This window comes from Colletotrichum chrysophilum (genome assembly GCF_026319265.1).
Source record: "Colletotrichum chrysophilum strain AFK26 chromosome Unknown scaffold_44, whole genome shotgun sequence".
Lineage (NCBI taxonomy): Eukaryota > Fungi > Ascomycota > Sordariomycetes > Glomerellales > Glomerellaceae > Colletotrichum > Colletotrichum chrysophilum.
In genome coordinates, this window is record NW_026517331.1 from 303,179 (window position 1) to 324,250 (window position 21,072).

The 21,072-nt window shown below is 51.0% G+C and overlaps 6 protein-coding genes across 6 annotated transcripts; 3 read left to right on the top strand and 3 right to left on the bottom strand.

Moving 5' to 3' along the window:
• Nucleotides 1–1,744: 1,744 nt before the first annotated feature.
• Nucleotides 1,745–2,486, top strand: COL26b_006188 (uncharacterized protein; the record flags this gene model as incomplete). Its single annotated transcript, XM_053179011.1, has 2 exons — nucleotides 1,745–1,968; nucleotides 2,018–2,486. The coding sequence occupies 2 exons, from the start codon at nucleotides 1,745–1,747 to the stop codon at nucleotides 2,484–2,486; spliced, it is 693 nt and encodes a 230-aa protein (XP_053037137.1).
• Nucleotides 2,487–3,255: 769 nt separating this feature from the next.
• COL26b_006189 (uncharacterized protein) lies at nucleotides 3,256–4,104 on the bottom strand (the record flags this gene model as incomplete). Its single annotated transcript, XM_053179012.1, has 3 exons — nucleotides 3,256–3,358; nucleotides 3,592–3,842; nucleotides 3,922–4,104. The coding sequence occupies 3 exons, from the start codon at nucleotides 4,102–4,104 to the stop codon at nucleotides 3,256–3,258; spliced, it is 537 nt and encodes a 178-aa protein (XP_053037138.1).
• A 359-nt stretch (nucleotides 4,105–4,463) lies between these two features.
• COL26b_006190 (uncharacterized protein) lies at nucleotides 4,464–5,325 on the bottom strand (the record flags this gene model as incomplete). Its single annotated transcript, XM_053179013.1, has 2 exons — nucleotides 4,464–5,081; nucleotides 5,146–5,325. The coding sequence occupies 2 exons, from the start codon at nucleotides 5,323–5,325 to the stop codon at nucleotides 4,464–4,466; spliced, it is 798 nt and encodes a 265-aa protein (XP_053037139.1).
• Nucleotides 5,326–10,182: 4,857 nt separating this feature from the next.
• On the top strand, nucleotides 10,183–11,709 carry COL26b_006191 (uncharacterized protein; the record flags this gene model as incomplete). Its single annotated transcript, XM_053179014.1, has 1 exon — nucleotides 10,183–11,709. The coding sequence occupies one exon, from the start codon at nucleotides 10,183–10,185 to the stop codon at nucleotides 11,707–11,709; it is 1,527 nt and encodes a 508-aa protein (XP_053037140.1).
• Nucleotides 11,710–12,054: 345 nt separating this feature from the next.
• Nucleotides 12,055–14,290, bottom strand: COL26b_006192 (uncharacterized protein; the record flags this gene model as incomplete). The annotated part of the gene is made up of 6 exons (XM_053179015.1): nucleotides 12,055–12,192; nucleotides 12,268–12,938; nucleotides 13,012–13,747; nucleotides 13,845–14,058; nucleotides 14,139–14,147; nucleotides 14,199–14,290. The coding sequence occupies 6 exons, from the start codon at nucleotides 14,288–14,290 to the stop codon at nucleotides 12,055–12,057; spliced, it is 1,860 nt and encodes a 619-aa protein (XP_053037141.1).
• A 3,197-nt stretch (nucleotides 14,291–17,487) lies between these two features.
• On the top strand, nucleotides 17,488–18,967 carry COL26b_006193 (uncharacterized protein; the record flags this gene model as incomplete). The annotated part of the gene is made up of 2 exons (XM_053179016.1): nucleotides 17,488–17,891; nucleotides 17,965–18,967. 2 exons carry the CDS (start codon nucleotides 17,488–17,490, stop codon nucleotides 18,965–18,967), a joined length of 1,407 nt encoding a protein of 468 aa, XP_053037142.1.
• Nucleotides 18,968–21,072: the final 2,105 nt, after the last annotated feature.

Here is a 21,072-nt window from a genome sequence, read left to right on the forward strand (position 1 = left end):
TTGCCGGAAGGATAGAAAAAAGAACGAATGGAATACTCTTCAAAACATCTCAAGATACACGGCGAGGGAGGAGGGACATGATCGCCTTTTAAGCATCACATCAGTTGCCAGGGGATGGGAGGGGGGAGCAGGAGCAGGGAGGGCTCTTGGCAAATAAGCATAGGGCGCGGATCGCGGGACCCCCGGTTCGAGTCTAAACATCGCCAAAACCTGCACCAGGTGGTGGAGGTGGGTGGCATCCCATCGTGTGGGCTTTCGTTTACCGACGTCTCCTGACTCTCTGTCTCTGTTCTGGGATGAGCAGAGAGAGAGAGACCGGGATGCTGCGCCTTGTCAGCATGGAGCTGCAAATCTCAACGGATGATGGGTGCCGCGGGAGAGTCTAATTTGGCCATGGTGTGAAGGAGTCCGCGCGAAGCGTGGGCGATGAAGCACGGGCGAGAAAGATACTGGGAGAGCCTCATGGGAGACAGAAAAGGCAGAGCTCGCGCTTGCAACAGGAACAGTCTCGAGAGCTTGTCGGCGCGTGCTACTTTCGGTAAGGCTGTCCCTTGATGGCTGAGCCGCAACATCCACCCTAACCGTTTTCTCTCTCTTCCTCTCCCCCCTTCTCCAGGCTTACAATCCGGTTCCTTGCACCTGTCAGGTCTGGGACGGCGTCGTCTGAAGAGAGATGCGACGTGGTGGGGTGTTCGACTCTTCTTTCGCTTCAGATCCGACGAGCCCCGGCCCCCTGCGCGGCTCCACACCGGACGGTTTCAGGGGATGGAGGACCCAATCAGACACGCGAAGCCAGGGATGGGTGGTGTTGCAGAGTTGGGGGATATCTTTGGGCGGCTGCGACGTGCTTCACGGGGTTTCTCGCTTTTTGGCTTGGGAGGTTTTGGGTGTTGAGGACGGAGGTTGAGACCGCGGATGGGATATGGGATGGGAGTGCTGGACTTGGCTCGGTTGGTCGGCCGAAGGGGGTGTGTGCTATTGAGACGTGAGCGACGTATAGGTGCCGCTTGGATCGTACTTGTTTTCATTTCCCTTTTCTGTGCAGCGTCTGCGGTAAGGAGAGGAAGGTGTTGAATCATAAATAACCCGCGGCACCCATGGTTGATGAGACAGTTTCCTCTGAGCTGGTTTGTGCTCCGCGTGAAGCGTGGTATTGGAAGCTTGGCGTTAGCATGAACAGGTGCTTGACTCTTGGAGATGGGCAGTTGATGCAGACGAGCCGGATCCCGACACGAGTTCCCCCCCGACGTCAATGAATGACAGCGTGCTTGGCGTGGTATCTCTCGGCGCGGTTGTTGAAGATCGCCAAAGTGGTGAGGGAGATCTGTTTCTGGCGGTATTGCATGATGCGCGCGACTGAATGGTCTGGATGAATAAGCAGACAACAACACCACCACAAATGACATGCACCTTTCTACCAGAGCCAATTCGGGCTTGCTTGCATCTTTGTCGTCGACTTTTGGTTATTACCTCCGCGCCTAGCGCCTTCTTTCGAGCTTGGGACCGGTCGCCACAACTCAAAAGTGCGATAGATTGCATAAGCCAGGATGATATCGTATCTGACCCCACACGTCGATTGGCCCAGGCTCTCGCGCAATATCGATCGGGGATGGCTGCAGTGAGCCCACTTCGAACCGACGATGGCGATGATATAAAACTCACGGAGCCTGCGATTTGGCCTGTGAAAAGTCTCATTGTTATTTTGAAGGTAATCTCTTAAAAGCAAATTCAGATCAGAGTCAACATGGGCTTCACCGAATTTTCCTACTTCGCCTCCAAATCCGGCGCCCCCTTCCCGGACCCCGACACGCCGGAGGGCAAGGACATCAAGCACATGCTCGAGACCGCCGCCGCGCAGCCCGGCGCGGGGCGGATCTACTGGGGCCACGCGGTCGAGAAGCCGCACCGGCAGTGGCTGTTTTTGGACTGGGATAGCGTCGAGGAGCATCTTGCGTACCGCACGACGCCGTGGGTCACTCCACTGTGTTTATAAAATGATGAACTAATCTTAAGATAGGGGACACGACGTCGTTGCCAAGAGCATGTCGTCTTACCTCGACTGGACGGACGGCTACATCAAGCACATCGTCACGAAGCCCTGGCCGCCTACGATCCTCGCCGAGGCCCCTGTTACTGAGGTGCTGACGCTTTTCTTCCCTGCGGAGCTGGAGGAGCCTGCCAAGGAAGACTTGAGTAAGCAGCTTGAAGTGTTCAAGGTGAAGGCGCTCGATACGTCGTCTGATTCCAAGGGTATCGCGTATGGATGGAGCAAGGAGAATGATGTACCCATCACGGGCGAGGATGGCAAGGCAGGGAATTTGTTGGTGGCTTTTATTGGGTGGCCGAGTGTTGAGGCGCATCTGAAGTTTAGGGAGACAGAGGCCTTCAGGGACAATATTGGCCTGTTGAGGGAGATGAAGGGAATTGTTAAGTTGGGTATTTTTCATGTAGCTTGCAGGAGTCTATCGTCTACGAAGAAGAAGTAAGAGGGTTGGGTCGTTCTCTCCAGATCTCTCTTCTGATATCGTGGCTGTCTCGCCGTAACCTAATGTCAACTTCACTCGCTCTCACCATGATTGGTATACGGAGACTGGTCGCTTGACATGCGTTGTACACTGGTTGAAAGGGCCAAAGGCTTCACCCAGTAGCGGCAGTATTCCCCCTCAGCTAATCACAGAGATGGCGGGCGATGCCTTGGGGTCAATGGTATCAAGATGGTATCACGATGAAGTCGACCCGGACAGCGGCCAGTAGGAACATTTTCCCCCTGAATTCGAGGCTAGTTATCCTACAGGACTCTCTGCCTCCTATAACAATCCCCTTTCTCCCATATCAGGATCTCTAAACTCAGTGAGGCCGCCATTTGCGCTTAATGGCCTGCCGTTGCTCCCAAGCAGGCCTGCATTCTCTGCTCAGCGGCCGTTGAGCAGCTTTCTGGTTTTGAACCCTTCCCACCCCTTGCTTCAGACAGGTCGTTTGATCCTCGTTCTGCATCCTAGTCCTTCTAGTATTCATCATGACCGTCCGAAAGCCTCGAGAGGAATGAGACCTTACTTACAGGAGCCGTCTCCGACAAGGTGAGGGCCCAAGGCGATCATAGTTGTGATGATCAACAACGGGTAGTAATGTGTGGCCAATATCTTTCGAGTAGTTTGAGTCTGTTTGAGGGCACAGTCACCTTGCGTCGGAAGCGAAGGCGATACCGCATGTTGGGGCTGGTGAAAGGTGGCGTATTCGTCGCAGTACGGCGGAAACTCAGAGAAGGATAAAGATGAAGAGGAGAGCCGTGAGATTGAGAGTGATCTCTCTGTAGGCGTAGGCGGGTCCGAAGATGAGCCTTCGGACCCCAGTATCGAAGCTGCCGAGGGCCCAGCAACAAGAGTAAGCTGCAAGGGTAACGGGGTACTTTGTCCGATGGAGACTGAATCCAGTTCAACATCAATGTGCCATCCGGCAAGCTGCCCCTCACCACCAGGATCTGCTTCACCGAGATCGCATTCACCATCGCTAGTGTCGGTGCAGCTGATGTCGTCGTCTTCGTCGTAGTCGTCAAGTGGTTCGCCAAAGTGTGACTGTAGTATTCGGACTGACTTTTCGCAGAGCCACGGGCCCGCTGAGTATCGAGATGACCGGCCGTATGGCTCGAGTGCCTTGTAGGGGATGGTATGATTTTCTCCAATGTACACGTACGACTTCTTCCGCAACGAGGGGCTTTCGGGACGTCTCTTCAGACGCCGTATGGACGATATGGGGTGGAGGGCGTCGTCGATGGGTAGGTAATGGGCATAGTCCTCCTCGCGGTCGAGAACGTAGGCGACGGGTGTGTCCTTAAAAGACGTCAACTGTAGAGATGGTCAGCAAGACATTATTCGGTGGACGGTCAGAGGGGCAAGGGTCGTCATCAACCATGGCTATCTTCACACGGCCAACGCCATCAGGCCGCGAGGATATGATCACCCCTGGATGGTTGTAGCCTGTTCTCTCCAGGTCGGGCTTCAGTCGAGCGGTAATCCGGTTCTTCGGTGGAACAAATACGATCTTTCCAGCCAGGGGCTCTGTCGTCTCCTCCAGTGGTCGTCGCTTCTGTTGAGGTTTGGGAGGCATCGAGGGTTTCGAGAAATGGGCGGTCGCCTTGGAATCCAGACACTTCGAGGTGTTGCTATGGAAAAGAGGATAAAGGGTATGTCATACTGTCCAAGCTAGGCGAGATGCAAAGAAAGTTCACTTGATAGCATGGTGCTTGGGAGTCGAGAAAACTCTGTACGCTGTCTAATAGGTGGCTCAATAATTCAAATGAGGGCCTGATCGAACTCATCCTCAGCCTTGCTGTTGTAATCTGCCAGCCTTGTTGGATTATGCAGCCATCTCTGAATGAATAACTCCTTGCATACATGCTTTGATGCCATTGAAACTCCTTTGATGCCTTTAATCTCTACATTCCTTGTCTTCCTTGTCCTCCTTGCCTACCAAAAGCCGAACACCAACCAAAAGCCATACCAGAGCAAAGCCTCCCCACAAAGAATGGCCACGAGAATGCTGGCCATCAGACAGAAGAAGCCCTTGTCCAACTTGGTGTTCGCCTTAGCCATCTCCCTCTCCTTAACTGCCATCCTTTGAATCTTGATGGCCATCCGCTCGTCGGCCTTCTCCTTCTTGGCCACCTGTCGTTGCTCCTTCTTCTCTTGACGCTCTGCCTCTCTCTGGTCCCAGAGGGCCCTGCGCTTCTCCTTCTCTGCATCTTTCTCGATCTTCCGCTTCTTTCTCTCAATAGCCCGCTGCTCCCTCAAGTAATCTTCTTCCTCTGTGTAGCCCATCTCCGTGACGAGGATACCGAACGACTTCGAACTCAGACTGGTGCCTTGATGCGCTCTCAGCACGTCGCGGTGGATTGTGTAAGGTCCTCCTTGTAACATCACGTATGCCGGTCTGTAGGCTTTGTTGCTTGGGCTAGGTCCCGCCAAATGGAGCTGTAGGCCCAAGTCTGCGTGGGGAGGCGTCGGGGCGACGGGTAGATACTTCTCACGAAACTTCCAGTGGAAGGCCATGTCCTCCGTGATGTTTCTACCGTTGGCCGAAGTCATCTGTAGTCGTGTTAACCATATTCGAAACCATCAGGTGAGAGTCGCATACCGTTAGAGCTCTCACAGTGCCATCGTCGCGAGGTGCATGGGACATAATCAACACAGGGTGATTATAGACCCCGGGTGGCAGATCGGTGTCAAGTGAAGGGCTGATCTCCTCCTTTTTGGGCAGCCATAAGATCTTGCCCGCCAACGTTCTGCCGTAAACGGGCTTGGCGCCGCCTGGCTGGCCCTTGGATGCCATCAAGGCGAGGTTTGGAGTTGGAAAAATCGTCGGCGAGGCGGATGAAGCTTGCAAGGTTGATATGAATCAGCAACCCCGGAGGTTGTTAATTTGTGGACGTCTGCCGGCTCGCTTCAATCGGTGATGAGAGCTGTGGGCCGAGATGTGGTCGGCAAGGTGTGACAATTGAAAGTGGGTTGCGCAAAAACGTCGGCTGCCAGTTTGGCACACCAACAAGAAACCATCAACCAATCAGATGCGCTCATTTTCCTGGGCTTTTGGCCTCACTGTCAAGGAGGACGCCGGCACGTACAAAGGAGTGAGTCGTTGTGGGGACGGACCAGTGGGTGTGAAGTTGCCTTCGCGTGGCTCAATGTAAGCTTAACCATAAAATAAACATCTCGGGCTCGTGGCACTTGAGCCAACATCTAGGTTCAAAACCTTATTCGAACAATGAATACAAGGGTTTCTGTATATACAAAAGTGATTTTCGATGCTCTGCCCAAACACATCAACCTGAATCAGGAGAGCATGGGCCGACCTTTCTCAATGAAGCTCCGTTCGACAGCTCTTGGCCATCATCTAGCCCGATTCCGCAAAGATTGTTGACGTGGACCTTATAGAGCTGACCACCGCCAGGTCCTGTCGGGTCCTTCATTGCTATGGTAGTGTCGAAGGGAATGCACTTGGTGTCGACGACGGCTTGGTTGATGTTCAGAAGTTCGATCGAGCATGCGTCCTGTCGGGCCAAGGCGAAGCCGGCGAAAAGCGCCGCGGAGGCCGCGACTTGTGCAAATCTCATATTGAAAGATTCGAGAGTTGAAGATTGATTTCTCAGGTCGTTCGAAGTCCCTTGATCTCAATGAATATGAAAGGCTGATATTGTCGGAACGAGCAGGCCAGCCTGTGACACTTGCTGCTTAATCGATCGAGTAGATGAAGGTGAAGAGTGGCAGTAATTCTACTGAAAACTTTAGGAAGGGGATGCCGAGCTGTGGTGTATATGTACAGGCTGTGAAATAGTGAACGCTCGGTAACATGACTCAAGATACTCAACATCCCCATTGATTTTCGCGACTCGATCCAGACCGTATCACGGCTTGGCCGAACCATTCCCTCGGAGCTGTGGGTCCATGTGCTGGGATCTAGAGTAATCTGTAGCAGAAACCCTCCGGCTCGCGAGACGCGTGCGTACAGACCAAGCGGAGAATATGTCATCTCCCCGACCGGAACTTGGTGCCGGGCACATGATCCTGGCAACTGAGTGTGAGCGCTGGCGACAGAACGATGGAAGGAATCTACAAGCAGCTTCGGGCGCACTATTGGCTTTATTGAGGTGATGGGAAATATTGACAGCCTTGCGAATGTTCAAGTACCATTCATTTCTGAAGTTGACGCATGACCTTGCGGCCTGATTTCAGGAGTCCTCGGCTTCTTCAGCTTTCACGTCAAACCAGCCTAACGAACTCTATTATAATTATCGTGTCAGTGCCATCCATGTTCATCTGTTGTTCTTCCTAAATCCCTGTTCATTCAGACGATCGCCAGCCTCTCAGTTTCTGCATTGTGTAGTACTGGGCAAGTGAAATGTTCCTGTTCAATATCGTGCTGAAATTGCTACCTGAGGTGCTGTCACATCTCCAGGACAAGTTAGTTGAATACATCTTGGTGCGATTTCCAACCAATAATTGACCCATCTCTCTTGAGTTACTTTCTGCCATTATCTATTCAATCTATGCGTGCAAACTATTGGAGGGAAAGATGATAACACATTGAAATTACTACCGAGATAAAAGCGTTCAGAGGAGGTGTTTTCCCAACGCAGCAAAGCAAATGAACAACAATGCCTCCCAGGACTTTCAAACGGCAGAAATATGACACATCATACAGATCAGACGGGAGGCGATGATAGATTTTGAACAGCGCAAGTTGTTCACACTGGCGGGTCTCACATCGCAAGCGGGCGGAGTTCCCAATCGAGAAGTCCGAAAGACAGCACAGAGTCCACCCTCGGAGATGGGCCGCTCAGAGAGACCTCATTCTCAATGTAGATGCTGATTAAGCGGCGAAAAGCAGCCGCACATAGAGTAAGATCAACCTGGAGCCAGGGTAAGTAGAGACACTTCCCTGCCAGCTGGAGATAATGGATCACATTGAGCTTTGGCCAGTCAAGCCGCCCAAGTTTTCTTCTTGTAAACTGTTTAGAAACTCGTGTAAGCGACAGCCCTTTCTGGTCTGAGCCTCTAAGACTCCTGAATCGCGAGGTTTGATGTGGGAGCCGGAATGAGGTTCCACAGATAGACAACGAGTCCAATGTCTACAAGCCAACGTGTAGGCTGTCTACAAGATGGTGTTAGAACTGGTATCGTCCGTGTGGCCCCGTCATGATTGTTTGCATAAGAAGTCTTTACATTCCATGTGTGAAGTCATCATGCTGTTCTCGCGCTTTCCTTGATATCCCGAAAAGCATACGAGCTTCAAAATGGCAGTACAGGAAATGACTCAGGTCGCAACGCCAATCCATTACACCGGCATATCGACTCCGCAGCGCCGTTTGCTGGTACTCATCCTCAATGTTGTTACGACAGCTCCGCTACTTTGGGCGTATTTCACCAGTTGCACTCAACCAAGAACCGGCCTTCTTGACATTCTCATTCTAATCTGTGCTACAATTTGTGTTCCATGGCCAGTCGTCACATTCTGGAACACGTTGATCGGACTCTGCATCGTTGCCTTTGGCAAAGCCAGCAAGTCCATCTACCCCTACTTCGAAGCCGACGGCCCCGTTCCAGAACTTACTTCCAGGACAGCTCTGACCATCTTCATGCGAAATGAGGACCCGGAGCCAGTTTTCAATCACCTTCGGGCTATGCACGAAAGCCTACGCCGGGTCAACCGTCTTCAACATTTTCGTTTTGTCGTTCTTAGCGACACCACGGTTCCAGATGTTGCGCAAAAGGAAGAAGAGGGTTTCTCTCGCATTCGACAACGTCTCGGGCTGGGTACGTGTAGCGACCCAGTTTATCGCCGTCGAGAGAAGAATGTCGGTTTCAAAGCGGGAAATATCAAGGACTATCTGGACAAACACTCGGAAGGCGACGATTTCTTTGTGCCGCTCGACTCCGATAGCGCCATGAGCGGAGACCTCCTCAGCCGCTTGGTGTTCAGCATGGAAAAGCATCCTCAGATCGGCCTGTTGCAAACCTTGGTCGTGCGCATACCGGCTGTTAGTGCTTTTACTCGCATATACCAGTTTGGACTCCGTCATAGCCTGCGTGCATACAATACGGGATTCAGCTTGTGGGCCGCCGACTGCACGCTGTACTGGGGCCACAATGCCATCATCCGCAAAAAGGCATTTCATGAGAACTGCATGTTGCCAAAATTGCCGGGAGGGCCACCGCTGGGCGGCTACATTCTAAGTCACGACCTCATGGAGGCCATGTTTATGCGTCGGGCTGGCTACGAAGTCAGGCTCCTCCCCATCGAGACAGAAAGCTACGAAACCAATCCGCCCACCTTCCTCGACTATATCCGGCGGGAATTGCGCTGGTGCCAAGGTACAATGCAGTACTGGTTTCTATTGAATGAGCCCGGCCTGAATCCCATCACCCGCTTTCAGGTCTGCCAGACCATCACCACATACCTGTCTCAGGCTTGCTGGGTCGTAATGACCCTGGCTTACGTTTGGAATGTCGCCCTCAGTGAGATTGGCGGAAGTCATACGCATCTAGGCTTGACTCCACAGCTGATTCTCGTCGTCATTGGCTGCTTCCCCAAGATTGCCGGCCTTATTGACACCGCGATGACTTCTTTCAAGCGCTATGGAGGGATCTACGATTGTTTGCTGGCCGGACTGGCGGAGTTCATTATGATGACTTTGATCGGGCCTGCGACCGCCGTGTCCGTTGCGGTCTTTCTCATGGGCTTGCTTATGGGAAAGTCTATCAGCTGGGATGGCCAAAATCGCAACCGACTAGGACTCAGTTGGCGCGATACCTCTCGTGTACTCTGGCCGCAGTTTGTAATTGGCATCAGCTGCGCGGTAGCTCTATGCGTTAGATCGAAGGATGCCGAATCCATGGCGTGGGCTCTGCCTTTGGTAGTCGGACTCTGTCTAAATGTGCCATTTGCTGTCGTCACGGCATCTCCTCGACTTGGCTGTCTCATGACCCGTCTTCGATGGTTTATGATACCTGAAGAGTCAAAGATGCCTGCGCTACTCTCTCTGCTTGTTGATCCAGAGATAGCTTCCGCAAACAAGGACCGTGCCGGGGCACGCAAGTCGAAATGACAAGCAGCGCAGCTCTCGGCTAGATCATGATAGATCTGAAGTTGATCGCGGATGTACAAGTAGTCTCTTCGTGATGGAAGGGTAAAACCTGTTTTCTGCGCCTCGCCTGTGTGTATCAATAATACCGTGAATAGCAAAATATTCGCCGGTAGCCATTGTAAATGAAAGCCATAAGAGGCTACTGCCAAGGCCTTAGGATTTAAAGTTAAGAATAGACGCAATAATTATATGTGACGTTCCATGGTAAGTTATCTATACCCGACTAGGAAGTTGAGTTTGTCGTGAGGTAACATCAACATCAGGATAGAGTGGGGCGGTATGGTATGTTCGGTCGAGCATGCGCCGTGGAAATGAGGAGAAGTCTGGGGTGGTGAGGGGAAATTCTCCGTTATGAGAGCATGCATATAAACATTAAATCCGATATATCCCCCATGCAAGCAAGGCATGATTCAGAACCACCCGGTCGAACAACATTGGACGGGACGAATTCGTGACAAGCACTCTGTTCGCGACGCAACGGCCGGGACAACATGGTTGCAGATGCGTTCCCAGATATCTTGCAATTGTTTGGAAGGGTTGGAGCAATGATCGGTCCTCTTTTTCACCAGCTGCTCCTCGTAGCCGCATGCCTTGTCCTGGTCATTGGGCCGACCAACGCTCAGGCGCCGCCCGATGCTTATTTGCAGACTCCAGTCCAGCGTCAGCTTGACTGGCATCGGATGGAATACTACGCCTTCATCCATTTTGGACCCAACACCTTCACCGACGAAGAATGGGGCAGGAGTCAGCAGCCCCCCGACGTCTTCAACCCGACAGCGCTGGATACGGACCAATGGGCCAAGTCGTTCGCCGATGCGGGCATGTCCGGCATGATATTGACAGCGAAGCATCATGACGGCATGGCGCTGTGGAACACCTCCACCACAACTTACAAGATTGCCAATGGCGGCTGGGCCAAGAACCGCTCCGCAGCTGGGTTGGAGGCTGACGTGGTCCGTATGGCTGCCGCCTCGGCGAAGAAGTACGGTCTCAAGTTCGGCGTGTACTTGTCACCATGGGACATCCACCGCGACCCATCCATGCCGAAGCCTTTGCTCAATGGCACCATTTACGACGAGCCGCAAATATTTGGCGATAATAACGACGGCGACTACAATGACCTCTACCGCCGTCAACTCACGGAGCTGGTGAACATGACTCTGACAGATGGCAGCCCTGTATCGCTCTTCGAGATCTGGCTTGACGGCGCCAGCGGCTCTAGCACCGTGCAGACCTTCGACTGGACAGGCTTCCGCGACATCATCCGCACGCATCAACCCTCAGCGATCATGTGGGGTCACCAGGGTGTGGACGCTCGATGGGTGGGCAATGAGGACGGCGTGACGGTGCCCACCAACTGGCACACCATCAGCCGGACGCAGGACCAAGAGCACCTCAGTGAGGCAGACCTGCAAACAGGCCTCCGTGACGGACTGTACTGGACCCCAGCTGAGGCCGATGCCCGGGTCCGGACTGGTTGGTTCTGGCATGCCAGCGAACAGCCAAAGACGGGACAACAGCTCTTGGACATGTACTTCCAGTCTGTCGGGCGAAGCGTAAGCCTTCTTCTTGACGTGCCGCCAGACACCACGGGGCAGATAACTAAGGAGGACAACGATGCCCTAATGGAGTTCAAGCGTCTCAGAGGCAGCTTTCTTGGCCGCAACCTAGTCGCTCCCGATTCAAAAGTCATGGCCAGCAGTGTAAGAGGCGGGAACAACTCTACATTTGGCCCTGAAAACGTCCTGAGCTCCTCAACCGATACCTACTGGACCATGAATGACGAGGAGCGTACAGGCTGGTTAGAAATCGACTTGGGTGCAACGGCTCGCGTCGAGGCTTTCATAATTCAGGAGCACATCGCCCTGGGTCAGCGGGTTGGCGGGTATGTCATTGAATGCCTCATGGATGGAGCATTCGAGAACGTTATCAGCGGCACGTCTCTGGGCTACAAGCGCATCGATAGGCTCGGTAGCGCGATGGACACCAGCCGAATTCGTTTTCAGGTAACACAGGCAAGCGCGGTGCCCCTGATACGAAGCATTCAGGTACTCGGAACTAAACTTTTGTAAGTTTCGGAGGGTAACTGGGCTAGACATCGCAGTGTGTATAATTCACCGTTTCTGGCTGTCTCTCGATTATTCCTTCATAGTCGTCCTTCAGTACGTAAAGGCGGCTAATTCCAAACGCATGCCGCAAGTGCAAATCTATCATTTAATATAGACTCCATTGTGATATTATGACATTTGAATCTTGATGTCATCGACGACGTCGAATTGAAATGAACGTCAGTAGGAAGAAGCATCTGCTACACTAATATCATGCCCTTTTCAAACACCAGCATCGCAAGACTAAAGGTGAAGATGATTCTAAGACACTTCTCGAGATGATAAGCGTCCATGGAACATTCAACTACCTTAAGCGCCGTTCAACTGCATATGTTCCATCTGCACATCCGAATTGGTGGCGTTAAGAACAAGCCTAATGTGAGATATCGAGAATACCTCACCCTTGTCTTTGGCAACAATTCTGGCGCTATTCAGAATGTTTTTGATCTTGAAAGGTCAGCGAAGGTCAAACCCCACAACGCCGTCGCGCATCAAATCAACAGTGGAAATTCGACAACGTACCTTTCTGCCATTTACTTCCAGCTTGGTTAGCCATGTAACGTCTTCCTCAGTGACACCAACCGTGGCGCCCTTGTACATGTCTTTCAGTCTTCTCAAGAACATTGTCCATATCTGCTTTCTGGCAGCCTCGTCAAGATCAGGATACTCGTGCGAGATGTGCACTCTGCTCTCGAACGCAGTGTCAAAATTTGCAATGCGATTGGTTGTTAAGATGAGTATCCCCTGGTAGTACTCGAGTTGTCGGAGAAAGATGCTGACCAGGGCGTTTCTTTGGATGTCGTGAGCTTCTCTTTGCTGAAGGAAGACGTCGGCCTCATCAATGAGTAACACGGCATTCCACTTGTGTGATTGCTCGAGAATCTCGCTAAGCCGTTGGTCGACGGTCGTAGGATCAATGCCAAGGTCTCCAGCAGAGACACTGTACAAAGGCCTATTGGTGATCTCAGCTACAGCCTCAGCTGTCAACGTCTTGCCACTGCCTGGAGGTCCACTGAAAAGGCATACAATCCCCTTGCCTTTACCTGAGATGATGTCGTCGAATCCATCGTCTTGTGACGAGTGCTGCTTTACCATTGAACGAACTAGAGTCTTGGTTGGCTCATCGAGAACAAGGTCTTTGAAGGCCTGATCGTCCCAGTTGATGTCGACAAGACGAGACGTTGCGAAGCCTCCTATTCAAATTTGCAATTAGCTCACGCTCATGTCTTTTCCGTGTTGACTTTTGATCGGCTGGTGATAACGCACCCCATTTCTTATTACCGAAGCAAAACCCGAACGCCACCGGCGAGCAGATAGTGAGCTGCTCATCTGATAATTCTTCCCGCAATAGCCCTCTGTGCACTTCGGGCATAAAATTGATGTTCGGGTTAAATGATCGAAAGCCGGCAGGATCGATCATGGTCCTTCCCTGAGATGCAAACTTGAATGCGTACGCTTCCCTTCGAGAATCACGTTTCTCGAACATAGCTGGACCGCTGGTTTCCATTACGCGAGGCTCACTGAGCGCCACGAAACGACGACCGTGGTGCAACGCCTCCACGCGAATCTCCTCCGCTTTGGGATGGTACTTGAGAGGAAATATGCGTAGATCTACGATCTTGCGTGTTCCGGAAAACTCTTCGATCATCATGAGAAAAGGCTCGTAGGCCAGTCCGAACTTGACACCATCATCCACTACAATTCGGCAACTCAGCTGCCAAAACGGTGGTCTGTTGAATGTAAACACCTGCTGGATAGAGCGCAGCTGAAGAAGTTGATTTTGCTCAATGAGTCGATGATACCGGTACACCAAGATGTTGGGAGGGAAAATGGCCCATAGAAGATCCCACGTAATCTCACCAGAGTCAAGCAATTGCAGGAGATTACCTGTGGTTGTGGCGAGTTCTTCCTCGGCGAACTTCACAGTTTCCGTCAGGTCTGCTATGAGCTCCTCATCTATTGGCGTGGCTTTTCTAGCCCTGTCCAACGATTCATGCAATGCCTGTTGACTGTGAAATATTGTTTCGAGTGAGACCTGAGTAGACTTCATCAGCGTACCGACTCATGCTGGTTGACTGCCACTCAATACCGTAACTTACAACTGGAGGATTGGTCTTCAGAGAGACTTCCTCAACATCAGCATTAATTTCCTGCATCACCCGCGCAACGTTCTTGGATTTGATGTCGACTTTCGTCTCAGTGTGCTGCCCCTTGTCGTTGATAATTCTACGCACCATCAAAACAGCCTTCTTTCTGTTTTGTTTGCCGATGGTGGACTTTTCTGATTTGATCAGGCGATATTGTCCTTTCCGGCTACGAACATGATGGTTGTCAGCTTTCCACGGTCGTCCATCAAACAATTGTCCTGCGACTGAGAGCGGCAGAGTACCTACACATCGAATCTGCTATCATGTTAGCGCCTCGAGCTAGCAGTACAAGCATGTTGAACTGACACTTCATCGTAACGTAGAATTCGGCTCCTCGCCTTCGTGACCGGGCTCGCCCCATCCTTCTTGTTAGAGACTTCCGGGACGACATCAGTCATCTTGCACTACAATAAGGTGATGAGGTTGAAGTGGTATGAACGTGTTCGTGAATGGTAGATATGTTTGCGCTTGGGCTTTGGACGTCGACAGTTGGATAGTAAATGCACAGGGCACTGCAGGAAAATGGCTGGGATATATGACGGCGCCTTAAGGTCGTCTTAGGCGGGCGATTCAAAGGTAATGCCCATGCAGTACAATGGCAGGTATGGGCATGGTGTGTAGACTCCACTACCTAAGTAGGTAAGGTAAGTAGGTATGTAAGACAATTTATGTGGAGAAGTGGGGCCGCGCTTGGTCGCCTCATTCTGCCTACTGTTGCCTAACGACATTCATCGCGACGAACCCAAGCCTTGATCTGACAGTTGAGAAAGTCCTGCCTTGCTGATATTTGCTTGTGATAATAACCGTGGCATGCTACGATTGGAATAACCCCGGAGGCCGCTGCAGGTGTTGTTACGGGCTGCTCCGATGTAGGTGTCTTCGTTGCCATTCATTGGACCTGACGCCACGCCTGGTTTGCCTTGCAGCATAACGCCCGTACATGTAGTCGACGGAGTGGGTGTGCTGCGGTCGGCTGAAGCTGACACCGCGCAGTTTCGAACCAGGTGAAATTGTCGAGCCTGCAGCCAGGCTTCCCCCCTCTTTGCCTCCCTTGCGAGAGATTCGAGCGCGCTAAAATGTTTCAATTGGCGGCCTCCTTATCAACGCCCATGCCAACCCGGAAACCATGTTATGGAAACGCAAGCTTTATCTGAACCATCCCCCCTCTTCGAAACCGCCGCAGAACCGTTACTTTGTAATCGTACACTGCGTCTCCGCTCAAGCCCCAGGAAATGAAGATTCTCTAGCGCATCATGGACCCTTTCAGTCTCACTGTCGGAGTACTGGGGATACTCTCAGCTGTGACATCATGTCTTAAGACCGTCGGAAATCATATAGGCCCTTCCGCAATGTCCTCAGAAGAGCTTCGAACCACAACCAAAGCCCTGTACGACTTCCACGGAGCAATGAAGAATCTTGAGACGCATTTGGAGCTTCACAGGGATGACACAAACCGGACCAAGTCTCTGCAGTACCTCGAGCCGATAGTAGCACGGTCGTATGAATCTCTGCAAGTTATTGAAGAGTATATGGCTGGCTCCCGATCGCGAAAAGCCTTTGGTGGTGTTAAGTTTGACAAAAGGCTTAAACTGTCGCTAAAGTCTCTGGATGACTATGGAAAGATTTTCAATGTTGCAATTCTTTCAAGCCATGAGTAGGTTGTCCCTTTCCAACATCTTATTGTGTACTCCAAACAACATCTAAGGTTTCTCTAGAAACATCATACTGGAAGTTGACGCGCATCTGCGGACAATCAGTGACGATGTCAAGGAGGTCCAGGAGGTTCAGAAGAATAGTTCACAAAGTATTGAACCGCAGACTGAGACATCCCATTCAGCTCGACTTTGGCTAACATAATACAGATGACGCGTACTTGACTGTTAGAGCATGGCTCGGGGCGAAGACCGCGAATGATAGAAATAGCCAGACTCATCACAACAATTTGTCTGTTCGACATGATGGTAGCGGCGAATGGCTTTTTAGCCATGCCGCTTTCCAAAATTGGCTTAATACCAAAGAGGGCGGGACGGAACTGAAGTTCTGGCTTCGAGGCTCGCCTGGAGCGGGCAAATCTTTGCTTTGCTCCACAGCTATAGAGCATATCCGTCAGAGGCAACACGACATCTGTTTGTACTACTTCTACCGCTTCGATGATCAATCCGAGGTTAGCGACAATTCCGAAAACGACTCAGGCATCTACGTGAAGGCAGTAGCACTTCTTGTCGATCAGCTGTTTCGTCACGTCTGCCGATGGGACCAAAGTATGGCCAACATTGTGTATGACTATATCAAAACAGAGGAGATGACGACCAACACACTTGAGGCTGTTGCTAGACTGATTTTCGCTGACGGGTATCGGTACGCGCAAGAGATGAAAAGCATATCCAGCCCAGAGCCAATCAATCTTTATATCTTCATCGACGGATTGGACGAGGGAAACCATTCAAGCACGGTTGCAAGTATCCTGGGATTACTAGACAGATGTGGGCGAAGCCACGCGGTTCTACAAAAGCACTGGGTTAGCAGTCGAGATACCACCTTCTTGGATCAACAACTGGAGACATGCCCATCCATTGTCATAGACAAACATGCAGAGACCGACGTTCAGGATTTCCTGACACGGAGCGTACGTAAGTTTGACAAAAACGCCAACAAGGGACAAGAGGTGGAAGGCGAGCCACGTAAGAACTCATTGAAAACTATCTTTGCATGATTGCATCACTTACACCGTTTATACAGTGGACGATTGGGTATTACGACAACTGAAAGAAAATTCCCAGGGTAATTTTCTTTATGCAAAGCTCATGGTCGAGGGGCTGAAGAAAATGTTCAACATTGACGACGTAGTGACTTTCATCAAATCAGGAGTTCCCAAAGATTTCGCGAATATTTACCGCCGCATATTTTGCCAATATCAAGAACATGAGCACAAATACATCAGGTAGGAGTGTTTCAGGCCTGACTTTTGAATGGATCCAGGAATTATGCTGACTATCTATACATGGTCAATAGTCTACTCTTCTCATTCATTGCTTTCGCCCGGAGGCCGCTGCATCTACGTGAACTTGAGGAAGCCACGACACTGGCCCTTTCAGACCCTGGAAATGGTCTTGATCCTCGAAAAGCCCCTTTCAGTCTGCAACAGTGGTTTGGGCCATTAATCCAAATTCAACATGACCCGAAGGGGATCAGCGATCCCTTATGCCGCCTCTGCCACTCTACTGTTCTCGACTTCCTCCTTGCAAATCCAGAGGTTCTTCGTGCTAGAACTTCCAGTCAATGTCCTTTTGGTTATAGTATCTCCGCTTCAAGAGTTGGAGATATCTGTCTACGATATCTTTCGCTTGAAAGATACTCAAGACCCTTGGAATTGCCTCTCGACGGATGCCATATGTCAGGCTCTGCCCTATTTGACGATGTCAAGAAGCATGCTTTTTTGACATATAGCGCAAAGTACTGGGACAGACACATGGAGGATTTGGAGCCAACGCAGCAACGACGAAAAGAACTGCATGACTTCCTAAGGTCTTCCAACTTTCAGACCTTGCTTCAGATCCAGAGCGTTTCTGTTTCGGCTCATTTTACCCAATTCAAGATGTTTGGTGACAGTTCCCCCTCTAGAACCATGCATCGAAGAGTATTTCCGAGCTGGTTTGGATGGGGCCTCAAGTCTAAAGATCTGGAATACATCGAAGAAGCAATAACTGTGCGGTTTGACTATCGGCACTTCGTCAACGACTGGGGGTATTTGCTGGACCGTGGCATCTGCGAGAGTGCAACTTCAGGAGAGTGTCGGTTTCAGCACTTCTTTGGAGAGATCAACAGGTGTTTGACGGGTCTTCTGGGTCCGACACACTTCATGACCAAATTGAATGAGAGACATGCCAGCTTCATGCTGACAACTGAGCCATTCAAGTACCACATGTCAGAGCAGTTCGTCATTGCCGATGCCCTGTCCGCGACAGCATCTCAGTTCATGATTTTATCCTCGCCCTCAGAGTAAGCATAGGAGCTACAAGTCCACATCTTACCCGCACCCAGGAGGATAGCCCGTGCTGACAGCTGGTGACAGGGGTTCAGATCAGGTTGCTTTAGACATGTGGGACCTGAACGACGCTCCTCGTCGTGTAGCGACCAGCATCGTTTCCCCTGCCGGGATTGACTTCAAGTCCGATGCGGCGCGGTCTGTCGCGTTCTCCCATGCCTTCGCTGAATTTTTGTTCGGAAACCGAGACGGGAGTGCTAGGTTTATTTCTGACCAGCAAGCCGTAAATCCCAGCTATGAACCTCTTTCAACAGACATTGACTCGCGCGATGGAGTAATAGTCGTTGCAACTCGCAGTGCGCACAAACACACGCGAAAGCACGCGTTGACGAATAAGAGCATCCCCAAGTCGACCAAGGCATCCGGGGACTCGGAGTCTGATTCTTCAGAAGATGAGACCGATGATAATTCGGATGATGAATATCTATCCAGCTCGACCGACGAGAATTCAGCTGACGAAACATGCAGCGAAGGATCCACAGACTTTGATTCAGATCAATCTGAAAGCGAGGCGTCTGAAAGCAATTCGGAAGCTGATGATAGATATACTGACTCGTCTGAAGAGGAGGATGACGATAGCGATGTGGAGTCAGAACACGAGACCGTCGCAGCTAAGCCCGACGAATCGAAAAGAACCAGGATAGTGCTCAATTACGAGCAACCAGAAGACACTCAACTGAAACTGGATGAGGGTTTGCTCAAAAGGAAGAATGGAAACCGTCCGACATATCCAGGCATGCCAGGTCGCTTGAGGGATTCGAAAGACCAAATCACCGCAGGTGTCGTCGTGTATGATGTCAGATCAGGGCAGACTGTCCGCATGTTCAGATACAAGCATGACGCTCCGGCAATGCTTTACCACTCGCCCCCGGCGTTACATCCGACAAAACCCCTCCTCGTGTGGCCTTTGGGTGGTGGGGAAGTGTTGTTCGCTGACTACGAGGAAAAGACGTACTTCACCAGGGCCGCAGTGCCCACAACAAACGATAGTGAGTTTAAGGCCGGCGACTTTCTTTCAATCAACGACTGACGACGCAGCCCGGCATATTTGTATGAAAGTCCGTTTCTCGTCTTGCGGAGGCCTCCTCCACATCGCCAGCGTGGAGGGCCGCGTGCCGAGGACGAATGCCGTGACTACAGAATCCGCAAATAAGAAGTCGGAGATCGCGCTGTCTCTATTCCTGACCACCCACCGTCTCTCATCGCGTAAGACCACGCACAGTCCACCAAGGCTGGTTCATAAAGTAAAGCTTACTCTCGGGCATTTTACTGGTCTCTCACTTGCGAAGCTGCCTTTCACCTTCACCTGGAGTCCAGAGCATCTACACTTCACTGTGAGCGGCACACAACTAAATGTGTTTCGGATCAATCTTTTGCGGCCTACTACACCATCGGTTCCCGCGGTTACTGTTCCCAGGCTCCCAGTGATGCTTCCACTATCTGCGTCAGCTAGACAGGTTTATTACATACCCCCGAACATTGGAGAAGCTGGCCGAGACACAGACGGGCGAGCCATCGTCATGATGAGTAGCTACGGCGCCCGTAAAGAGCCAGTGCAACTGAGACATCGATCATTGTGGGCCACTCTCCGTGGTATAGGTCACGTACCACACAAGGAATTGCCAGATTATCCATGCCCGGCGGTGGGAATTTTCGTAAAGGAATCAAATGATCTGGGCGGCTGGGTTGCTCTAGACACGAGTTCATACAGAGACGATGACCTAGGTATGGCTGCGACGGCTGGTGGCGGGCAACGTCTTGGAAACGGAAAGTTGACAAGGAAGATTGAGGTATTCAACTGGCGAGATGATATTGATTTGGAAGGAATTTGTGATTGGTGTAACACCCCGTTGTCATTTAAGTCTGAGTATGCGTAGAAGGAGGGATGGAGAGGAGGTAAATATACCTATGATTCGATTGTAAGTGAAAGAGAATCTTCCGTCTCTTGTATATAGTCCTGGGTATGTTCCAGAAGGCGCGTATCAAATGCGCAAGTGGTCAAAGAGATGTCCCAGGCAAGAGAGGCTTTGCATGAGAGAATGAGATCAGGTTATTGTCATTGCGTCACGGAAACCTCCAAGCACCAAAAAAGCGTAGGTGGCAAGTATATTAATTACACAGAGGATTTCGGAGTGGGAAAAAAGAATATACATACAGTGCGGTGTCCCTTATACGCTGCTTACAAGCACTGCTCAAACAAGACTTCTTAAATTGGGCAGGACAACACTTCAAATCGCCAGATGACACATCAGAGTTCATGTTGATTGGCTCATCTTCTTGGATTGGTTGGCAAGGCGGTGACTTAGTTTAAATGGAAGAGAGGGAATGACAATTGCCCGCGATTCTTCATCCGAAATGAATGGCGGCGACACCAAACACGTTTTTCAGGGGATACGAATGTATTGAAGTGGAGGAAGGCAGCATAACTGACATCCTATAGCTAAATTGAGAATGACAAGGTCTTGATACCAGGCTCGTGTGGGTTCTCGCACGTGTGGACTTCAGACATGCCAGACATTTGACTGACACCCATACCAAGACTGGTCTTTCCGTTATGTCCTCGGAAAGAAGACCTTGGTGTTCAATGATTGCTCATGTCCAAATGCTCCAAAATACATGATGGAACTGATTGAAACCTGGATTTACTGCTTTCCAGGCTTTGACCTCGTTGAATCTGGACGACGTGACGAGCTTTGCCTCGACAACAGCTAATACCCAGACACCCAGACAAATGATAGTTTCCAACCCTACTGCTGCAGCGACAGACTTCCATTTGTTCCCCAAATGATCTCCTCCCCACGATGTTGTCCCACAATCGGATTGCTGTCTGCAAGTGGTCTGAAGAGCAGGCGCACCGAAAAGGATGAACGGGATGAGAACGATCAGCAGCCGATAAAGCCATGTGAGTAACGAAATTATGGTGGAGTTTTGTATGAGAGAACCTGCACGAGAGAAGAGAAGAATCAGGAAAATTACCGAATGAATGATGATTGCGTTGGAAGCATCAAACATCCAGGCGTTCGAGGTGTGCATCACGGGGCAGTAGGTATTGTCCAAGTCTGAGACAAATCCGCTGATCATCCACTCCTGCAGCTCAAGGTTGCTTCCATCTGGATCCCAATCTTCCATGTCATC